The 21,298-nt window shown below is 40.8% G+C and overlaps 1 protein-coding gene across 5 annotated transcripts in view; it reads left to right on the top strand.

The window, feature by feature from the left end:
• RNASET2 (ribonuclease T2) overlaps positions 1-21,298 on the top strand; it is a 69,983-nt gene that overhangs the window by 17,265 nt on the left and 31,420 nt on the right. For all 5 annotated transcript variants that reach the window (XM_061624373.1, XM_061624372.1, XM_061624371.1 and 2 more), the window contains one exon: positions 3,667-3,722. In XM_061624373.1, coding sequence (XP_061480357.1) covers positions 3,667-3,722 — 56 coding nt within the window. The remainder of the gene's footprint in view (positions 1-3,666; positions 3,723-21,298) is intronic.

Genomic DNA, 21,298 nt, shown 5'->3' with positions numbered 1-21,298 from the left:
CCAATCATTTGCCCCTATTTTCTCCAATTGGAATTTATGTTCCAATGCAAATTGCAGTTGAGGGGGGGATCCAGATTGGGACTACAGCAGGGGGCGAAGAGTTTAAACCCCCAAGACTGCATGCCAGGGTCCTGATCTGGATACACTGTTCTACAGCTCCAATTTCTGTTCAAAATGTTCTGCTGATTTCTTACCCGCCAAATGTTGCATTTGCTGTTGACTTTAAATGATTTTGTAGTTATTTAATGAAGCATATTCTACTAGCACGATTTTAATATGTAAAATGTCTTCAAGGAAATAGCAAAACCATTGCATGATTCATATTTAAAATACTTTGATGGAATGTTTTCTGAAAACCAATTATGTTTAGTCATATACATCTTCTCCAGTGCGGGTTTTTGTGTGTGAAGAAACCTCTGGTGATATGCGAAATTTTCTGCTAGATGCCACATTCTGGTTTGCCAATTAATTTTTTCTGTACCAATCTGTAAAATTACGACTGCAAGGCAAGTATCAAAATAATGTCACTCTTGATGTCATGTTACAGCACTGTTTTTAAAAAGCAGTTTTAATTTATTTAAATCGGGGTGGAGAACCTCTGGCCCACAGGCCAATGCTGGCCTGCCAGGGGGCCCAATTTGGTCCCTGAGGCAATTTTCCCCAAACCACATCCACCCATCAGATGGATGGGACCTTCTTGGAAAGCCTGCCCCACACTGATCCCGTCAACCTCTAAAAAGGTGAGCTTTGTGAAAGCAAGCAAACTCTTTCCCCCCCTTATCTCTGATCAGTGGAGCAGTCTTTGCCAGAGCTAATGTCTGCTTGCAGACATCGGCTCTGGCAGGGACTACACCATCACATAGCAATGAAGAAATATGCTTTTGTTTCACCCCACTCTTTGAAGCAGTTTTCCTGCCCTTTAAAGATTGTGCAACTGGCATGATCTTTAAAGAGGGAAGCTTCAAAGAGCACTTGCTTTGAGACAGTCCCTGCATGCCGTCTGAGCACAGGAGCATAATGTCTGCTTTAGAGAAGTGCTCTTTGAAACAGTTTCCCCACTTAAAGATTGCTGCAGTGATCTTTGAAGCAGGCTCCCCAGCCCCTTTAAACAGTGCTGCAAAACAAGTTCCTGTTTCTTTATTATTGTGTGACAGACCAGTCCCTGTCAGAGCTGATATCTGTATATAGCAGACATTGGCTGTGGCAAGGACTGCTGTGTCACACTGCGATGAAGAAAAAAATGGGTCTGCTAGTTTTCCCTGCATATGCAGTGAAAGCTAGCGGACACTTTTTTTTAGAGTCCACCCTATGCTTCCCCCTCTAGGATGCACACCTTAAGATGGTGAGGAGAGTCAGACCATGGTATCCCCAATCTCTGTGTATGGATGTGAAAGTTGGACAGGGAAAAAACTGGATAACAGAAAAATCAATGCATTTGAAATGTGTTGGAGGAGAGTTTTGCAGATACCATGGACCGCAAAAAAAGAAATAATTGGGTGTTAGAACAAATTAAACCAGAACAATCACTAGAAACTAAAATGATGAAACTGAGGTTATCATACTTTGGGCACATAATGGGAAGACATGATTCGCTAGAAAAGACAATAATGCTGGGAAAAACAGAAGGGAGTAGAAAAAGAGGAAAGCCAAACGAGAGATTGATCGATTCCATAAAGGAAGCCACAGACCTGAACTTACAAAAATCTGAACAGGGTGGTTCCTGACAGATGCTTTTGGAGGTCACTGATTCATAGGGTCGCCATAAGTTGTAATTGACTTGAAGGCACATAACCCCCCCCCCAATGTTGATCCTTGTTGAAAGTATCTGCACAGCAGGCTTTGGAAGCCTCCCCACGCCCCCTCCTTTCAAGCTCTGATTGTGGAGCTTGAAAGGGGTGTGGGAAGGCTTGGGAAACCTGCCCTGTGGTGATCCTTTCAACCTCTGAATTGGAGGTTGAAAGAATCAGTATGGGTCAGGCTTTGCAAGCATAAGGGATTTTAACATCATAATGATATCATGTGATTGACAAGTGGATTGCTCCACCCACTGTCCAAATTGACCCACAGGGCCAAAAATGTTCCCCACCTCTGATTTAAATGCTGTCCCACCCTGAGGGCTCAAGTCAGACTGTATGTTTAAAAATATATTTAGTTTGCCCCCTCTTGTGTTTATGCCCTTATCTCCTTGCCTGTGACCTTCATTTCTGTGTTTCTACCATCCTTATCCACCCAGTGTTTTTTTTAAATGACTCCATCCATTATCTCTCACAGAGAAGGCTTTCCAAGGATATGTACATAGTGCTCCACCTTTCTTCTCCCAGTCTTCAAATTAATCTTTTCTAAAGCACCTTCTTTCTCCTTATCTCTTAATCATTCTTTCCAACTATAGTGAACCCTGATTATAACTTCATTTGTTCACATTGATGCTTATCTACTCTAATCTCTCCTTCCCCTCCCTGTTATCTTCACTGACATAATTTAGACTATGAGCTCCCTGGGGGCAGGGATCTCTTTTCTTGCTAATAAAACTCTTATGAAGTGCCACGTACATTGATAGAGCTGTAGAAATAACGGATTGGATCCATGAGTGGAACAAACTCACTCATTGGGGTCTTCTATGTGAAGAGTTGTGCAACCAAGTATCTGAAAGTATCCCAATATAAGATGGGACTTCGTAGCCATGTGCCAGTACATGGGATGTATGCATTTCCTCATTGCAAAGTAAGGTCCAATTGCAGGGGTGCAAACAGCTCCCCATAGCAAAGAAAGTTGTAATAGCTAGGGTGCAATACAGTTTGCTCTTTAATCATTAGGGCTTGCTCTGTGGTTGATATTTACATACACTCTAGCCAGTAAGGGTTGTTTTGTGGAAAGGATGTGTAAACTGTTTGAACTAAAGTTTAAAAAATTGGGATCTAGAGAAAAATAGCAAACTATCTTGTGCAAATGGAAGAAAATACTTGGAATTCAGTTTACTTTTCTTGTGATGTGCTCTTTTGCAAAGTCAGAAACAGAAGCTTTCTTTTCATGGATTCAAGCTAATATTAATAAAAAGCTCATAATCAATAAAAACCTTTTGTTCACTCACACAGCAAATAGGTCTAGCAAAAGTGAAACAAAGCAGAAGTCTTAGGTCCATATTAAATATGATGTTAACTGCATGAACGCAGTTAAAGTGAAGAGCTTTTTAAAAAATGTAAATAACAGCTACAGAGGGCAGGGAGAGGGTGAGTTTAACCTTTCCCTTTCCTGCTGCATTCCCTGTGAAACTTCTCTGAAGCTGCTATTTACATAGGTTCCAATGGTGGCTTCCCTCCATATGCAGATAGCAGTTTCAGTGAGGCAATTTTCAGAGCTGCAGTTTACACTTTCTGAAATGTGCTCATTATTTCCATTCACACAATTTAAGGTCTCATCTAGTTTTGCTCTCATATTCCAGGAAAGTTTAAACTATTGGAAGTGATGTTAGTTTCCTATGTGATTGGTTTCTTTAATTGCTGTTATTCTAGTAAAGTCAGTAGGATAGTTCTTGCATAGGTCTCTTGAGGATTTGAGCTGAAAATGACTCGAGTGTTGAATATTTGTGCTGTTTATCCTTAGAAATATGTGTTTGTTAAGCATAAAATCTGGCTTTCTTGGATAAATTGATAGACTTGTTTTCTCTAGATGAATGATCATGATTGCAAAGACCCAATATTGTACTGGACGATCCATGGACTCTGGTAAGGTTTTAAATCTGAAAATAATCTTGCATTCTATCACATTTAATTGGAAATGCAGAGTTTGGCCTATATGACCCTATAACTCCTTTAAGACAACATAGCCTTTATCTAAAGTATTCAAGCAAGAAGTCTTTTCCTGGAACCCCACAAGGAAGGAAATCCTTAGATTGTGATGCATCAGGTCCTTCAAGGTGGTGGCAGCCCTTGAATTTGGTTTCTTCAGGTGATTGCAGCAGGATACTTACCTATAAGGCCACTGTATGCTAAACCCCAAACCATGGCAGTTTTAGTGGCTTACTATTTTCTACCTACTTTAATACATGTCAGCTTACACCATATGTGTTGACATGTTGATAGCTTCTTATACTGGACAAAACTATTTACTAACATATCATGTTGGGTTTATTTTTGAATACTTGTCTCTCTTGATCATTTCAAGATAGAGTAGCTATCAGTTATAAATGCATAATCACAATGTTTTTAAAAATGCCTTCTTTACTGCTCACATTATCTTCCATCTCCATAAGAAATTGCAAGTATGCATGAGCATCTCCTGATTGAAATGACTGCATTACCACTCATTTTAATGCACTGTCAATTATTTTGTTGTTTTTAACAAAGAAAATCCATTTATGTAAAAGCATTTTTTTAGGTTGATAGAAGAGACAAGATATACTGGTGCATGCTGTCAGATTCCAGTGCGCTTTGAAAGCTTTAGAGAAGCTTTTCAGTAACTTACTTGTTTTTATAGTGAGATACTGTGAAGACAGTTTTTTGTTCACATTTTGCATTTTTATTCCTGCTTAGCCTCTCTTGAAAAATTGAAGCAAGCTGATAGTGTGCTAATATACAGATTTCTTCAGCAATTATATTGACTCAAAGGCTTTTTAGAAACTGCTCCTACTTTCTAATATTCTCAAATTTTGTTTTGAACAGTAGTGTAGTGGCAAATTTAGAAGTGAAGTGTCCCTTCATAACAGTCACATCACACCCCCTCATACACCTCACAGCCACGTCCCCTTCTAAGATTATGCAACCTCCTAAGATTCTTTTATTTATTGAATTTATATCCTGTCCTTACTCCCGACAAGAGGCTACTCTTATTTACTTACTCTTACTTCCAGACAAGAGACTACTGTAAGGACAGAATATGGAGAAAGCAATTGGTTCCCAGTCGGAAAAGATGTGAGACGGGTGTATTTTATCACCCTATTTATTTAATCTATATGCAGAGCATATCATACGGAAAGTGGGATTGGACCAAGATGAAGGAGGTGTGAAAATTGGAGGGGGAAAATACCAATAATTTAAGATATGCAGATGATACCACACTACTAGCAGAAACCAGTAATGATTTGAAACGAATGCTGATGAAAGTTAAAGAGGAAAGCACAGAAGCAGGACTACAGCTGAACGTCAAAAAGGCTAAAGTAATGACAACAGAAGATTTATGCAACTTTACAGTTGATAATGAGGACATTGAACTTGTCAAGGATTATCAATACATTGGCACAGTCCTTAACCAAAATGGAAACAATAGTCAAGAAATTAGAAGAAGGTTAGGCAGCTTTGAGAGAACTAGAAAAGGTCCTCAAATGCAAAAGTGTATCACTGAACACTAAAGTCAGGATCATTCAGACCATGGTATTCCCGGTCTCTGTGCATGGATGTGAAAGCTAGACAGTGAAAAAGCTGGATAAGAGAAAAATCAACTCATTTGAAATGTGTTGGAGAGCTTTGCAGATACCATGGACTGCAAAAAAGACAAATAATTGGGTGTTAGAACAGATTCATTATATTATATAATCAAATTGATTATACAATTGGCAACAGAAGATGGAGAAGTTCCATACTTTCTACAGAAACAAGACCAGGAGCAGATTGCAGTACAGATCATGAACTGGTTGTATCAAAAAATCAGAGTAAAGCTAAAGAAGAAGAACAAGCAATCATAATGACAAAATACAATTTAAATAACATCTCAGAAGAATATAAAGATGGAGTAAGGAACAGATTTCAGAGTTTAAACCTAGTTGACAGAGAACCCAGAAGAACTATGGACTGAAGCCAGAGACATTATCAGGGAAGAATGCAAAAAGACAATACCTCTAGTTAAAAAGAGAGAAAGACCTCAATGGATGACAGAAGAAACTCTTACAATGGTTAAAGAGAGAAGGAAAGCAAAAGGAGATAGAAACACAGTCAGAACCCTAAATGCAACAATACAGCGACTAGTAGGCAGGAACAAAGAAAACTATTACAACAGTTATTGTATAGAAATAGAAGAGGACAACAAAAAGGGAAGAACAAGAGCTCTATTCCAAAAGATTAGAGAAATGAAAGGGAAATTTAAACCATGAGTAGGGATGTTGAATAATCAACGGGAGAACACACTGTCCGACCAAGATGAAATAAAAGGAAGATGGAAGCAATACACTGAAGAACTCTATAAAAGAGATGCAAGGATGACAGATTCATTCGCGGAGGAACCATATGATGAAGAACCAGAAATTTTAGAATGTGCGGTAAAAGCTGCTGTTAAAATACTTGGAAGAAACGGACTTCCGGGAAGGGTGACTTAGCCTGTGCCTGCTTTTGAGACGGGCTCCTGCCTCAAAAGAAGCTTATTCAGATATATCAGTCAGTTTTTTTTTTTTTTTTGACTGATTAAACTTCTCCCGGGTAGGGAGAAACGAAGAGATTAACCTCAAAGCCTATTTTTGTTGGGACGACCAGATCTCATTAATTTATGGGACGAGGTCCAGCCGACGAAGGTGGGATGGATTTTCAACAACAAGCTCTATCTGATAAAGCGAACGTTCATCTTATCTTCTAAGAGAGAACGCACTAACAGGCAAGCACCCTTCTTTCTATATTTTTCTTTTACTTGACTTAAATTGTTGCTGTTTAAAAGAGATTTGCCAGATTGATCGGTTTTTGACATCTCACTGGGGAGCCATAACTTCTCTCTGCTACTCACTAATTAATAGCTTATCTCTGTTTTTGTTGCAAAAAGCTGTCCTGGATTTGCATTCTAAAGATATACACAGAAGAGGGATTTCTATTCCAGATTTTTATTTTGAAGAATATTATATTGTCTGAGACTACTCTCTTTTTGGTCTATTTTATTTTGACGAATCTGTTTCCTGACGACCGCCATTAATTGTTTCGATCCTGGGAACTGCATTTTGTTTACTTAAGCATGGAGAGATAAGGCTGTCTGCTCTGTTTATACTGTGATGTCACCAAGTTTGGAGTATTAACCCAATTGTTGCTGAAATAAGAAGTGGTTTTCCTATATTTTTCTTTTAAAATGGCAATTAAGAAAGTGGCTGAGAATCTGGAAATAACTATGTTTCAGAAAATAATGGATGAGATTGAGATAACGAAACAAAACCTGCGACAGGGTTGTAAGGAGCTGAAAATTGAATTGAGTAAAATGAAGCAGGAGATTAAAGATATAGGGGTCCCTGTGAGAGAGGTGACCCTGGAAGGGGTCCCTGTGAGAGAGGAGACCCCGGAGATTGGAACAAACGTGGAACAGGAAAAAGATTTGGAGTCTATGGACTTTAGAAACAAAATCTATTGTTTGGAGACACAGGAGATTAAAGACATAGGGGTCCTTGTGAGAGAGGAGACCCTGGAGACTGGAACAGGGGTCCCTGTGAGAGAGGAGACCCTGGAGACTGGAACAGGGGTCCCTGTGAGAGAGGAGATCCCGGAGATTGGAACAAACGTGGAACAGGAACAAGATTTGGAGTCTATGGACTTTAGAAATAAAATCTATTGTTTGGAACTCAATGTTATCTCTGAAGAAATTAATGAAGATTCTAGAGATAAAGTTATCAATGGCATGGATAATCTTCTGGACTGGAATGATGTGATGGAGCCCAATATAGAGAAAATCTATGGAATTAATTGCAGCCATGTGACAATGGAAAAACTTTCAAGAGATGACCCAGTGTATTTTGAAAAAAAGAACAGAGATATGATTTTACAGCAGTATTTCAGCAACCTATTCAGAATGGATGGCAAGAAAATATTTGGGATAGAGGTAATTCCCATCAGACTCTTACTATATGACTATGGCTTTGACAGCAAGATTATTATGGAATACTGATAATGGAAGATTGGATACTGAAATTACTGGACTTAACAAGACTACTGAAGATGGAAGATGGAAAATGGAACTAATAGGGATAATAGAACAATGGCTACTGAAATTACTGAACCTAACAGATTCTGATGTGATGGATTAATTGAAATGTTTATTTTGACTATGGTTATGACAATAAGATTATCATAATTAGTAATGAGATGGATTAATCGATATGCTTATCTGGAAAAAAAAATTGATAGATATATTTCTTAAAGAATTGAAACCTCTCTTTGACTTTTTGTGGAAAGAATAAAGTAATGTTTATGAGATTTGATGATTAAGTAAGATAACTACTGGAGGAAAGTGATTTTATAATATGACTTAAGAGACAGGATTGTTATATATTATAGACTTATAACTGATTTGATCTTTGACAAATGGGAAGTCAATATTTTACTCTTTATTTTTTATTTTTGTTTTTTTTTTCTTTTTTTCTTTTTGTTTAACTATTTTTGATTTTGTTTTTTGTCTTTGAATGTTTTATGATTTCGTCTTGTATGTTTTATGAAAATCTGAATAAAAATTATTGAAAAAAAAAAAAAATACTTGGAAGAAACAAATCACCAGGAACAGATGGCATACCAATAGAGTTGCTACAAGCTACTGAGACTGAACCTGTCCAAATCTTGACAAAAATCTGTCAAGAAATATGGAAAACTAAACAATGGCCCACAAACTGGAAGCGTTCCATATACATCCCAATTCCAAAGAAGGGATCCCAGGGAATGCAGGAATTATTGAACTATTGCCTTAATATCCCATGCAAGTAAAGTAATGCTCAAGATTCTACAACAAAGGCTCTTACCATATATGGAGCGAGAAATGCCAGACATCCAGGCTGGATTTAGAAAGGGAAGACGCACCAGAGATTGTATCACAAACATATATTGGATAATGGAACGGACCAAGGAATTTCAGAAGAAAATCACCCTGTGCTTTATAGATTACAGCAAAGCCTTTGACTGTGTAGACCATGAAAAACTATGGAATGCTTTAAAAGAAATGGGGGTGCCACAGCATCTGATTGTCCTCATGTGCAATCTATACTCTGGACAAGAGGCTACTGCAAGGACAGAATATGGAGAAACCGATTGGTTCCCCATCGGAAAGGGTGTGAGACAAGGATGTATTTTATCACCCTACTTGTTTAATCTATATACAGAATATATCGTACAGAGAGCAGGATTGGACCAAGATGAAGGAGGTGTGAAAATTGGAGGGAGAAATATCAATAATTTAAGATATGCAGACGATACCATACTCTTAGCAGAAACCAGTAATGATTTGAAATGAATGCTGATGAAAGTTAAAGAGGAAAGCACAAAAGCAGGACTACAGCTGAACATCAAGAAGACTAAAGTAATGACAACAGAAGATTTATGTAACTTTATAGTTGACCATGAGGACATTGAACTTGTCAAAGATTATCAATACCTCATCACCGTCATTAACCAAACCAGACAACAGTCAAGAAATCAGAAGGCTAGGACTGGGGAAGGCAGCTATGAGAGAACGATAGAAAAGGTCCTCAAATGCCAGGATCAAAAGTCAGGATCATTCAGACCGTGGTATTCCCGATCTCTTTGTATGGATGTGAAAGTTGGACAGTGAATAAGAGAAAAACCAACTCATCTGTAATGTGGTGCTGGAGGAGAGCTTTGTGCATACCATGGACTGCAAAAAAGACAAAGAATTGGGTGTTAGAACAAATTAAACCAGAACTGTCACTAGAAGCTAAAATGATGAAACTGAGGTTATCATAGTTTGGACACATCATGAGAAGACCTGATTCACTAGAAAAGACAATAATGCTGGGAAAAACAGAAGGAAGTAGAAAAAGAGAAAGGCCAAACAAGAGATGGATTGATTCCATAAAGGAAGCCACAGACCTAAACCATGCTCTTGGAGGTCACTGATTCATAGGGTTGCCATAAGTCGTAATCGACTTGAAAGCCCATAACATAACAACAACAAGAAGAACAAATTAAACCAGAACTATCATTAGAAGCTAAAGTGATGAAACTGATGTTATCATACTTTGGACACATCATGAGAAGACCTGATTCACTAGAAAAGACAATAATGCTGGGAAAAACAGAAGGAAGTAGAAAAAGAGAAAGGCCAAACAAGAGATGGATTGATTCCATAAAGGAAGCCACAGACCTAAACCATGCTCTTGGAGGTCACTGATTCATAGGGTCGCCATAAGTCGTAATCGACTTGAAAGCCCATAACATAACAACAACAAGAAGAACAAATTAAACCAGAACTATCATTAGAAGCTAAAGTGATGAAACTGATGTTATCATACTTTGGACACATCATGAGAAGACCTGATTCACTAGAAAAGACAATAATGCTGGGAAAAACAGAAGGAAGTAGAAAAAGAGAAAGGCCAAACAAGAGATGGATTGATTCCATAAAGGAAGCCACAGACCTAAACCATGCTCTTGGAGGTCACTGATTCATAGGGTCGCCATAAGTCGTAATCGACTTGAAAGCCCATAACATAACAACAACAAGAAGAACAAATTAAACCAGAACTATCATTAGAAGCTAAAGTGATGAAACTGATGTTATCATACTTTGGACACATCATGAGAAGACCTGATTCACTAGAAAAGACAATAATGCTGGGAAAAACAGAAGGAAGTAGAAAAAGAGAAAGGCCAAACAAGAGATGGATTGATTCCATAAAGGAAGCCACAGACCTAAACCATGCTCTTGGAGGTCACTGATTCATAGGGTCGCCATAAGTCGTAATCGACTTGAAAGCCCATAACATAACAACAACAACAAGAACAAATTAAACCAGAACTATCATTAGAAGCTAAAGTGATGAAACTGATGTTATCATACTTTGGACACATAATGAGAAGACATGATTCACTAGAAAAGACAGTTATGCTGGGGGGAAAAGAAGGAGAGTAGAAAAAGAGGAAGACCAAACGAGATGGGTTGATTCCGTAAAGGAAGCCAGAGCCTTACAAGATCTGAACAGGGTGGTTTATAACAGATGCTATTGGAGATCACTGATTCATAGGGTCGCCATAAGTTGTAATCAGCTTGAAGGTACATAACAACAACCTTCCTCCTGAAGAAGCCTAGGGTGGCAGTGTAATAAAATTGTATTTTATTCAATAAAATGAAGCTTTCAGTCTCTGCAATTGATAAGTGAGTTGTTTGGACACCAGGAATCCCTGCTGTCCAAAGAGCTGCTGTTTCCCCCTCCCCTGCACAAGCTAGTGGCTTCTGTCTCCTTGTGGCCTCAATTTGAGATTAGATACACCTTATAAATTATTTTCTGCAGATTCTACTACACAGTAAGTGTGGGTGAATGTTAATAAATCCCATGGTATGCATGTCTACTCAGAAAAGCAAATCTCTGTGTTGGGCTTAGTCCCAGGTAAGTGAGTACAGGATCATAGCCTAGGCTTTCTTGTGAGGAAGGGGTATGGAAAAGTTCATGGTGAAAGGGCCCCTTGTGCGCACCAAACTGGGAGTAAGCACACTTGAATGCATTGGGACTTAGGCATGCATCTAAACACACAATCATGCCAGATGGGTTGAAGCCTGGAGGTGTACTAAGCAGAGTAAGGGGTAGAGAAAAAACATGGCCCTTCCCTTACAAAGATGCATCATTTTTGGTTACAGGAAGCAAAGTGTGATCCCTATTATATAAGCACTAAGGTTGCAATCCACTACATGTCTACTCAGAAGTAAGCTCCATTGGGTTCAATGGGACTCACTCCCAGGTATTGGATTGCAGCCTAAGTCTCCCTTTGCAGCTGTTTTACACTTCCTTATATATCTTCACAAGCATGTGAGGTAGGTTGGTCCCAAGGGCATCAAATGAGCTTCATGGCTGAGTGGGGATTTCCAATCCTTTTTGCTCAAAAATGAAAAAGAAAAAAAAATGCTGTAGTTGTTAACTAAGTATTAATAACCGCCCCAAATGAATCAGTTGTTATGAATGTAGTTGTTATGAAGTATTAATAATCACCCCAAATGAATCAGTTGTTATGAATGTGGTTGTTATGAAGTATTAATAACCACCCCAAATTTTAACTATTTCAATCTTGAATTTATCCCAGCATGAGCATCTGAACAGAATTGCTATAAATCACTTTCAACCCCCCCCATCTGAAATACAATGCCTGATTGTGCACTGAATGTAGCATTACCAACCTAAGATCAGCAGGTGAAAGACCTACAGTAACATAACTTCGTCTCCCCAACAGAAACATGCAGACATACACCCAGCTATATGGATCTGCTGTGAGCATGCTCAGACACACATTCCCCTCCCCCAACTTATTTTCTCTCTCTTTCCTTCCCTAATTCCTGGCTTTAGGCTGAAACAAAACCACACACACACACACCCTTGGCTTTAAAAAAGAGAGAGAGTTAGCAATACATTTTCTCCCTGGAGAACAGCCCATCAGATGGGATAACAGTGCTACCTAGTCAGTTTTTTGAGGAAGTAGCAACCCTCATGAGACCCCAGACCATTCCTGCCTCCTGCATCTAGGCGGATTGTTTCTTCTTCTCTCTCCTAAATTGCTTTGTTTTTTCTAAGCTTTCTAACCCTTCCCTTTAATCTGAACCCAGTACCTTCTTCTACCATGTTACTTCTCTCGGAGGAGTCATCCCCCTTCATTTTGTGCCTTTTCCCTTCGTTATAAGGTAAAACAAAAACCTCACATTTCCTGAGTTTTTTGGGGCTTGCTCTTCAGTTCTGGTTTTCCGTCTGAGTTCTCCTCTCTCCCCCGTTCCCCTCATGTTGCCTGCCTTACTCTGTGGAATGGCGGCACAACAGCATATTTTCAACTGTCACGCTTGTTCCTATGAAAAGAAGCATGGTGGGCACCATTTTGTTTTTCTAGCTGTTTTTTCACGCGTCCCACCTTTTTTTACACTTAAAAGCGCTCACTCCCATTTTTCCAAACATTGTTTTCTCTGTAGTTTGTTTGTTTCACTGTCTGTGAGGTCCTAATTTTCAACCTGATTTCCAACGTGTGTCTTTGGTTAAAAAAAATAAAAGAGCCATTTTTTCCTCTCATCACAAAGTTGCCTGTCCCTCCTGTGTTCACAAACTTCAAACTTGTCCCTCGTGTGTTCTTTTTCTAAAACAAAACAAAACGAACACCTCCTTTTCTTCTTTCTCATTCCTTCCTGATCTGCTGCAGGACAAGGTAACTGTGGGATTGAATTAGTGTCCACTCAATACCGACTTAGTGGCCATTTGAAATACGCTTCCTCCATGCCCCCCACCAGTACATGTGAGTCGAACAGCCAATATTACAAGCTTCCTCCACGTCCCCCACCTGTGTGCATGAGTTGAGCTGTGCTGTCATGGCGGCTGTATCTCTTGCTGCTGATGCCCAGGACCAGAAGAGTGGCACAGTCATACCAGATGATGTCAATAACATAACCCTTCTGGATTCAGTGTCTTCTGCCTCAGTGGCACACACCCCTAAGGTGTCTGCTTCAGCTTCCACACTACAGCACAAAAGGCACTTAAAAAGAGAAAACATGGCAAAGCTGCCTCACATGCTCACGCAGAGTGCACAGCACACCAGGCACAGCTACAGTCTGCTGTTACCAAGGCCACTAAGACAGCTCTGTACATGGGCATGCCAGAACATCCAGCCGTGGAACTGTCTGCTTGTGGTGGCCATTCAATTGCTGACAGAGAGTGCGTTGAACATCTCCTGCCTCAGTCACCTGCTAGAGATCTTCACCCACCTCCACTTCCACCTGGTCCTCAAATTTTGCATTTGACTCCTGAGGCCTGCCCAACTCAAAGATGCCATTTTGGGGGCTTTTTCAAATGCATTGTTGCAGCAACCTCTTCAGGTACCACTTCTGCCTTTTTTATTGGAAGCACTAGAACAGCAGGTTCAATATTTCTAAGAGACCTGATTTCCCTTCTCCTTAGGCCTGAATAGTAGCAGGCCATTTCCAGAGGCAAAATATAATATCCTGGTAGTTCCTCTAGAGGACCTCAGTGTAGTGTTGTTATTATGTGCCTTCAAGTCGATTATGACTTATGGCGACCCTATGAATTACCTCATGAGCCTCAGCAAACATTGTGTAGAATAACATTTACTCTCTATAATGTTCTGGTTTTCAAATTACTCTTCCTCTGGATGTCAAGACTCTCAAGAGATAGACTGTCTTTGGCAGGTGATGCTTGCTCACAAGAATTTGTCAGTTCTTTGTTCTCAGTCTTTTGAGATTGTTCTAGCAATAAATTCTGCTTTTCTGGTATTTCTGCCTCTGAATTCTCACTTTGTTGTGAAATTGGTTGTGGTTTGGGAACGAATTGTCAATGTCTCCTGTTCCTTTGGAATGTTCCATTGTTGGTAGTGACAACATAAGATCTTGGGGTTTGACTTTGGCTCTGGACTGTTGCTGGTTCAGACCATCCAGTTTCAGTCTTACTTGTGAACCAGGTTGTAATTTTGGAAGTGTCTTCACTCCATAACGTCTGTCATAATAATATTTGTAGTTTCTTTTAGTCAGTTGTCTGCGACACAGACTTTTCCCAAATCAGGCCACTTAAGATACAAATTTGCTTCTAAGGTTGGAATTGGTGTTTTTACTTGTCTTCCCATTATCAGTTGGGCAGGACTGCACTTTGTTGCATTGATAGGTGTTGCTCTGTAGGTTAGCAGTGCTAGGAAGGGATCTTCCTGACATAAGATTCACTTTGCTGTTTGTACTTTTCTCTCTGCTTCCCCATTGGCTTGTGGGTCATGGGGACTGGCTGCAATGTGACAAAAGTCATATTTCTTTGCAAACAAAGTAAACTCTTTCCCTGCAAATTGCGGTCCATTATCTGTTACTAGTTCATTTGGACATCCCCATCTGGCAAAGATATTCTTCAGACAACTGATAACAGTAGAGCTTTTTTGTTGAATCAGGCATAAATGCAATCTCTATGTATTTGGAGAAATAATTGAAACTAAGTAGTTTTGTCCTTGTAACTCCCAGATGTCTGCTCCCACTCTCTTTCCTGGTCTATCTGGCAATGAAGTGGTAATGAGTGGCTCCTTCCATTGTAAAGGTTTATTTGTCTGGCAAAACTCACAGTTTGCTATTATTGCCTTGAGGTCTTTCCCTGTTCGTGGCCACCAAAACAGCCATTCTTACATGTTCTCTGCACTTAGTGATTCCTTGATGACCTTCATGGAGTTTTCCCAACATTTCCTGTCGCATTGTAGCAGCAGTGACAATTCTATCACCAAATAGGACTGTTCCTTCCAACTCTAAGGCTTCCCTTTTCTGCAAAGAAAGGTTTAAGGTTAGTTGTCACTTCAGACATACACGATGTCTAACCAGTTCTGACAAATTTCAGCACCATTGAAAGGTCTGGGTCAGTGCTGGTAGCTGCTTGAATGCATTGAAGGATTTTGGTAAATACTGGATTAGAAACTTGTAGAAGATTTACATAGACTTTGATTTCCTCAACTAACTGGGTTGTTTCAGGGTCTGAGTTTCCAGTGGATGTTTTCACACTGTCTGGTACAACAAGAGTCTTGCCTTGTTTGTATTCTGCTTGAGGATTGTACCTCGTCATGCGTAAAAAGAGTCTCTGACAGTGTATTGATACTCGATCCAGGTCTTTGTAATTTATTAGCGGTGCCAAGGTTTTATGGTCTGTATAGAGTGTAAATGATTCTAGCCCATAGAGATATTTTGAGAATTTTTCACAAGCCCAAACAGCAGCTAGACATTCCTTTTCTATCTGAGTGTCAGTTTGTGTTAGCATTCTTGAGCAGTAGGCCACTGGTTTCAACTCTCCATCATGATTTTGGAGTAGTACTCCTCCCAGGTCATAACTGCTGGCATCAGCACTCACTACAGTCTGCTGGCTAACTTCATAGTAAGCAAGTTTCTGGTATGGAGCGACTCCCTTACGAGGAAAGGTTGCAGCATTTGGGGCTTTTTAGTTTAGAGAAAAGGCGGGTCAGAGGAGACATGATAGAAGTGTATAAAATTATGCATGGCATTGAGAAAGTGGATAGAGAAAAGTTTTTCTCCCTCTCTCATAGTACTAGAACTCGTGGACATTCAAAGAAGCTGAATGTTGGAAGATTCAGGACAGACAAAAGGAAGTACTTCTTTACTCAGCGCATAGTTAAACTATGGAATTTGCTCCCACAAGATGCAGTAATGGCCACCAGCTTGGATGGCTTTAAAAGAAGATTAGACAAATTCATGGAGGACAGGACTATCAGTGGCTACTAGCCATGATGGCTGAGCTCTGCCACCCTAGTCAGAGGCAGCATGCTTCTGAAAACCAGTTGCCGGAAGCCTCAGGAGGGGAGAATGTTCTTGCACTCGGGTCCTGCTTGTGGGCTTCCCGCAGGCACCTGGTTGGCCACTGTGAGAACAGGATGCTGGACTAGATGGGCCACTGGCCTGATCCAGCAGGCTCTTCTTATGTTCTTACATATTTTGGGGTTTGGGATTTCCAGTTCTGCAGGAGTTTCTTGGCTATTTCTTGCAGCCCTTTTAAAGCACCCTGGTCTTGGACCTGGCCTTTTATAAGCTCTGAGTTTCTTAACTCCACAGACCTCTCCAAAGTGAGATTGGATTCCATCTGCAGCTTCTGGGACAGGTCTTTATCCAAAATTCCCATTACCAATCGGTCTCTGAGCATTTCACTCTTGGTGTGCCGAAAAGCACATTCATCAGTTTTCTCCTGCAGCCATCTTAATGTAGGCCTCTGCAGATTCCCCTGGTTTCTGATGTCTCTGGTGAAAACATGCCCTCTCATGAATGAGATATTTCTTTGACACAAAATATTCATCAAATTTCCCCAGGACTAGGAGATAGTCATCCTGGTCCTCTGCAGCAGCAAACTCAAATGATTCAAATATCTGCTGTGTTTGCTGGCCCATGGCATAAATCAAGGAGCATACTTAATTTCTTCCTTCTCTTCATTCAGTTTTGTAGCAATGTGGTATCTGGAAAACCTCTGCTTCCAATCTGGCCATGCTGCAGGCCTGGTGAAATCAAAGGCTTCTGGTGGGGAAACTTTGCCATTGCTTTCCTTGGTTTTTTTTTTTCTTTAGTTGTCCCATGAGCTCTGCTACTCTGGAGACACTATGAGGATTTCTTAACTTCCGACACCATGTTATATTGATCAGGATGAGACCAAGGATGAAATAGAGCTTCTTTATTTAATAATTCTTAAACAGTAAAACATCTAAGCTTCTTCTGTGCTAGGTCTCACCCATCACACAACACAGACTAACTAACTTTGGTAACTAAATCAGTCTAGCTCCCCCTCAGCCCAAGGGTGTGTAATACACTCTAGAGAAAGTTAACTCTTTCTTTGTTGTGCATCTAACCTAACGACACATTTCACTACATAGCTCTTCTGGATAGACCTGGATAGACTAGAAAATTGGGCTGAAATTAATAAAATGAAATTCAATAAAGACAAATGCAAGATTCTGCATTTAGGCCACAAAAACAAAATGCACGGGTACAGGATTGGAAATACCCGGCTTAGCAGTAGTGCGTGTGAGAAGGACCTTGGAATTGTAGTGGATCGCAAGTTGAACATGACCCAGCAGTGTGATGCTGCGGCAAAAAAGGCAAATGCGTTTTTGGGCTGCATAAACAGCTATAGTTTCCAGGTCGAGGGAAGTAATAGTCCCACTATATTCTGCATTAGTCAGGCCTCATCTGGAATACTGCGTTCAGTTCTGGGCGCCTCATTTTAAGAAAGATATAGACAAGTTAGAGCGGGTTCAGAAGAGGGCGACGAGGATGATAGCCGGTATGGAGAACAAGTCTTATGAGGAAAGGTTGAGGGAACTTGGCATGTTCAGTCTGGTGAAGAGAAGGCTGAGGGGTGACATGATTGCACTCTTTAAGTACCTGAAGGGCTGTCACATAGAGGAGGGTACAGATTTGTTCTCTGCTGCCCCAGAGGGTAGGACTAGGTCTAATGGTTTTAAGTTGCAGGAGCGTAGATTCAGATTGGACATTAGAAGGAACTTCTTGACAGTAAGGGCAGTTCGGCAATGGAACCGACTGCCTAGGGAGGTGGTGGGATCCCCTTCGCTGGATGTCTTCAAGCAGAGGCTGGACAGCTATCTGCAGGAGATGCTCTAGCTGTGGATTTCCTGCTGTGAGCAGGGGGTTGGACTCGATGGCCTGCAAGGCCCCTTCCAACTCTATGATTCTGTAAATTTTTACAGCCCATCATAGGGGGGCACAGTGTAGTGAGGGTATTTGAATTGCTTCATAAGCTTCATCCCAAAGCTGCAGTCTATCCTCTGAACAGTTGCAGCCCTTCATAATTGTGTAATTTTTTTTTGCAGCCCTTTTATAATTTTTTGGATTTATTCAGTGACTCACAGAGGAGGTTCTTACTGTCATCCCAGTGAGAAAACATAAATAAGCAAGATAAGTAAATTAAGCTGAATACAGTTTTATCAAGTACATGAGGTTTTCTGCCCTATCTATTTCTAGGGTGTCAATGCAAAGCTCCAGTTTGCTTCTCTGAACAGTTGCAGACCTTCATAACTGTCTGAGTAAACGGATTCATCCAGGAACTTCCTTGGAAGATCTAGGGGTTCCCTGGTTATCTTCCTGGGTAAACATAACTTGGGAAGCTATCGTGAATTAAACTAGTTGCTTGGTTAAGTTTTGTCCTTTGCCAGCAGGTTTCTGGGTGTCTTAAGACAATTTAAAATTCCATTTAGCCTTTGGGTTTACTTCGCTGTTTTTTCAATTTGTGTAACTAGGCTCAAGGTCACTCACATTGGTATATATGTTCTGCGGTGCAGTTCGCTTGGAAAGTGGTGGTGGTTCAGTCAACTCCTGACCTTCATCTGCAGGTCCATGGGCGACTTATAACAGTTTTAAATTCCATATTAAAAATATTAATTTATCAATGCAATTTAGTCTTTGGTAAAGCTTACTGCACTGTTCAATTTGTGTACCTTGGCTCAAGGTTACACACATTGGCGTATTTGTATGGATATTTGGCTTCCCTGCCTGCAGTTCAGCTTTTCAGTGGTCAAAGGGGAAAATAAATAAATACATAAATAAATAACTTTTATTTTACTTTTTTTGACAGGTACTCCTCTAGATTGGTTACTGCACAGGTTCTTAGTCACAATATGTCCCTGTAGCTAACTGTCCAGCAGCCCCACATGTCCAGGGGAGGCTTGGAAGAAAGACATGAGTGCAGCAGTGTGCCCCCGCAGTTTTGGGTGGCTAAGGTTTTTTGAAGCTTTTTGTCCCTGTTTATGCTATTTGCCTTTTCTTCTTGGACCCAGCCAAGCTGCTGGCTCCCTGCCTGTGTAACTGCAGGGTAGTCGTAAGACAATAGTTTATGCAGTCAGAGCATGTTCATCATGTCTGGTGACCACTGCTGGTCACCTTCCGTGTATTTGCCTTTTTTTCTTGGACTCAGCCAAGCTGCTGGCTCCCTCCCTGTGTAACTACAGGGTAGTCATAAGACAATAGCAAGGCTACCCAACCTGTTGCCTATCTCTCTGTGTAACTACAGGGTAGCCTTAAGACAATGGTAAAGGTTATGAAACAACTCCCTAGACTTGTGGATTCCATGGAAGCACAATGTTCTTCTGCCAGGAATTCCATAAGGAAGAAACTCCATAAGGAATTGCAATTGGTTTTCTGAGGACAACAGTCTGAGATGTTCTTTTCATTTTGGAATTCAAGTTGTTTAAACTTGCAGCTGGTCTCTTCTTCAAATAGGTTTTTGAATTTTACCAGGTGACCATACGATGTAGTGCTAGTCAGACATCATAGCCAGTCGACTATGTTTGCTGGAAACATTAAGGAGTCTACTCCACCATGACATTTCCAGTGCATCTAGCCATGCTGTTTTCAAGGTCCTCTTTGGTATCTTAGTCAGGCTTGAGAAGATGCCCCAGGGGCCAATGAACCATCTAGACCTGGTCTGGCAATTCATGACACGTCTCTGCAATCTATTTAACGCAATCTGGTTGCAGGGTTCCCCAAGACAGTTAAGCTGCTCAGAGGAATCATTTTGCTGGGCCTCAAGCTTAACATATTTATTTATTTAAAATATTTCTGTCCTGCCATTCTGCCCTACAATAGGGCACTCAGGGCAGCTTACAATAAAATCGCATACATACATAAAATATGATTAACATACATAAAATACATATAGCACAGACATCGGTCTGCTCTTTACTTGGCTCATCTCCCATGGGGGGTACTCTGCTGACAAGTCTTCAACCAGTCCTCTAGTCCCCAGGGCCAGGCGTCCCTATGATTCTCACTGGCTTAGCAGGGAACTTAGCATTGTTCCAGCTTAGTAGGCAACAAGTGGGGCTATGGGGATGCAGACTCCATTACAAGGCCATCCACCAGTTGCTTGTAAGTGCGGTCCTCCATCTGCAGATCTGTTCATCTTGATTCACAACACTCACCTTTTCCCATTTCTTCACTAGTTGTCTCAAGATGGAAGTAGAGGTAGTTAACACTTTTCCAGCAGTCTATCCCTGGCTTTCTTTACTCCTGGTGGGATGGCGTGAGTTCCCATCTTGTACTGACCTAGCTGGCCACGGTGTTCAGTTCTCCTGAGTCTGTCCAACATGGATTCAAGGGGGTTGCCAATGAGGCCAGGTCTTCTGTCCCAGGCAACCTTCTGTAGTCTGGTCTTTTCAGCAATGGCAGTCAGATGTTGGGGAGTTTCTGGCCTTGGGGGTTTCTGGCCTCAAGGTCTACTGGGATGGGCTTCTGAAGGCAATTGTCGCTCAGGCATTTCCTTCATTAAAGGGTTCAGAGTTTTCTGGCAACTCTTCTTTTTAATTCAAACCTCCATATGTAGGCAGTGCACTCTTGCCTCTAGCTGTAACAGTACAGCTGCTTATTCTTTCAATAGGAACTTGACTATTTCTAGTGCTAATGGGTTCTTAGCAAAGTACTCTAGTATTTGTCAGTTTCCATGTCCTTGGTTAAGGATGTGATGTCTTAACTGTTGATTGCAAGGGTTGGTTTACTTTAGCCTTCTAGGCAGATACCTTATGGATCTCTGCTCAATATTCAACATAACTGTCAGATCTCCTGTTCACCTTTCCACCAATATCTCTACTGTCACGGGTGCTGGAAAGATATGGTACAAACACACTATAGTGGTGTTACCACCCCATTCTAGCCAAGTCAGTCATGTTTGTCGGAAATAAGTACCTTGGCAATTACTCCACCATGGTATCTTCCAGTGAATCTAACCATGCTGTTTCAAGGCCCTCTTCAGCAGCCTAGCCTGGCTTGGCTGAACGTCCCAGGAGACGGTGAACCTTCCAGACCTGGTCTGGCTGAGGTTGAGAGCCTGGCAATTAAGCGATGATATCTGAAGAAGGCTGGTCTCTCACGGCATGTGACTGACACCATC

This window comes from Rhineura floridana, chromosome 4, assembly GCF_030035675.1.
Source record: "Rhineura floridana isolate rRhiFlo1 chromosome 4, rRhiFlo1.hap2, whole genome shotgun sequence".
NCBI classification, from domain to species: Eukaryota; Metazoa; Chordata; class Lepidosauria; order Squamata; family Rhineuridae; genus Rhineura; species Rhineura floridana.
The sequence above is the reverse complement of the archived record's forward strand: the minus strand, read 5'-3'. Positions and strand labels throughout refer to the sequence as shown.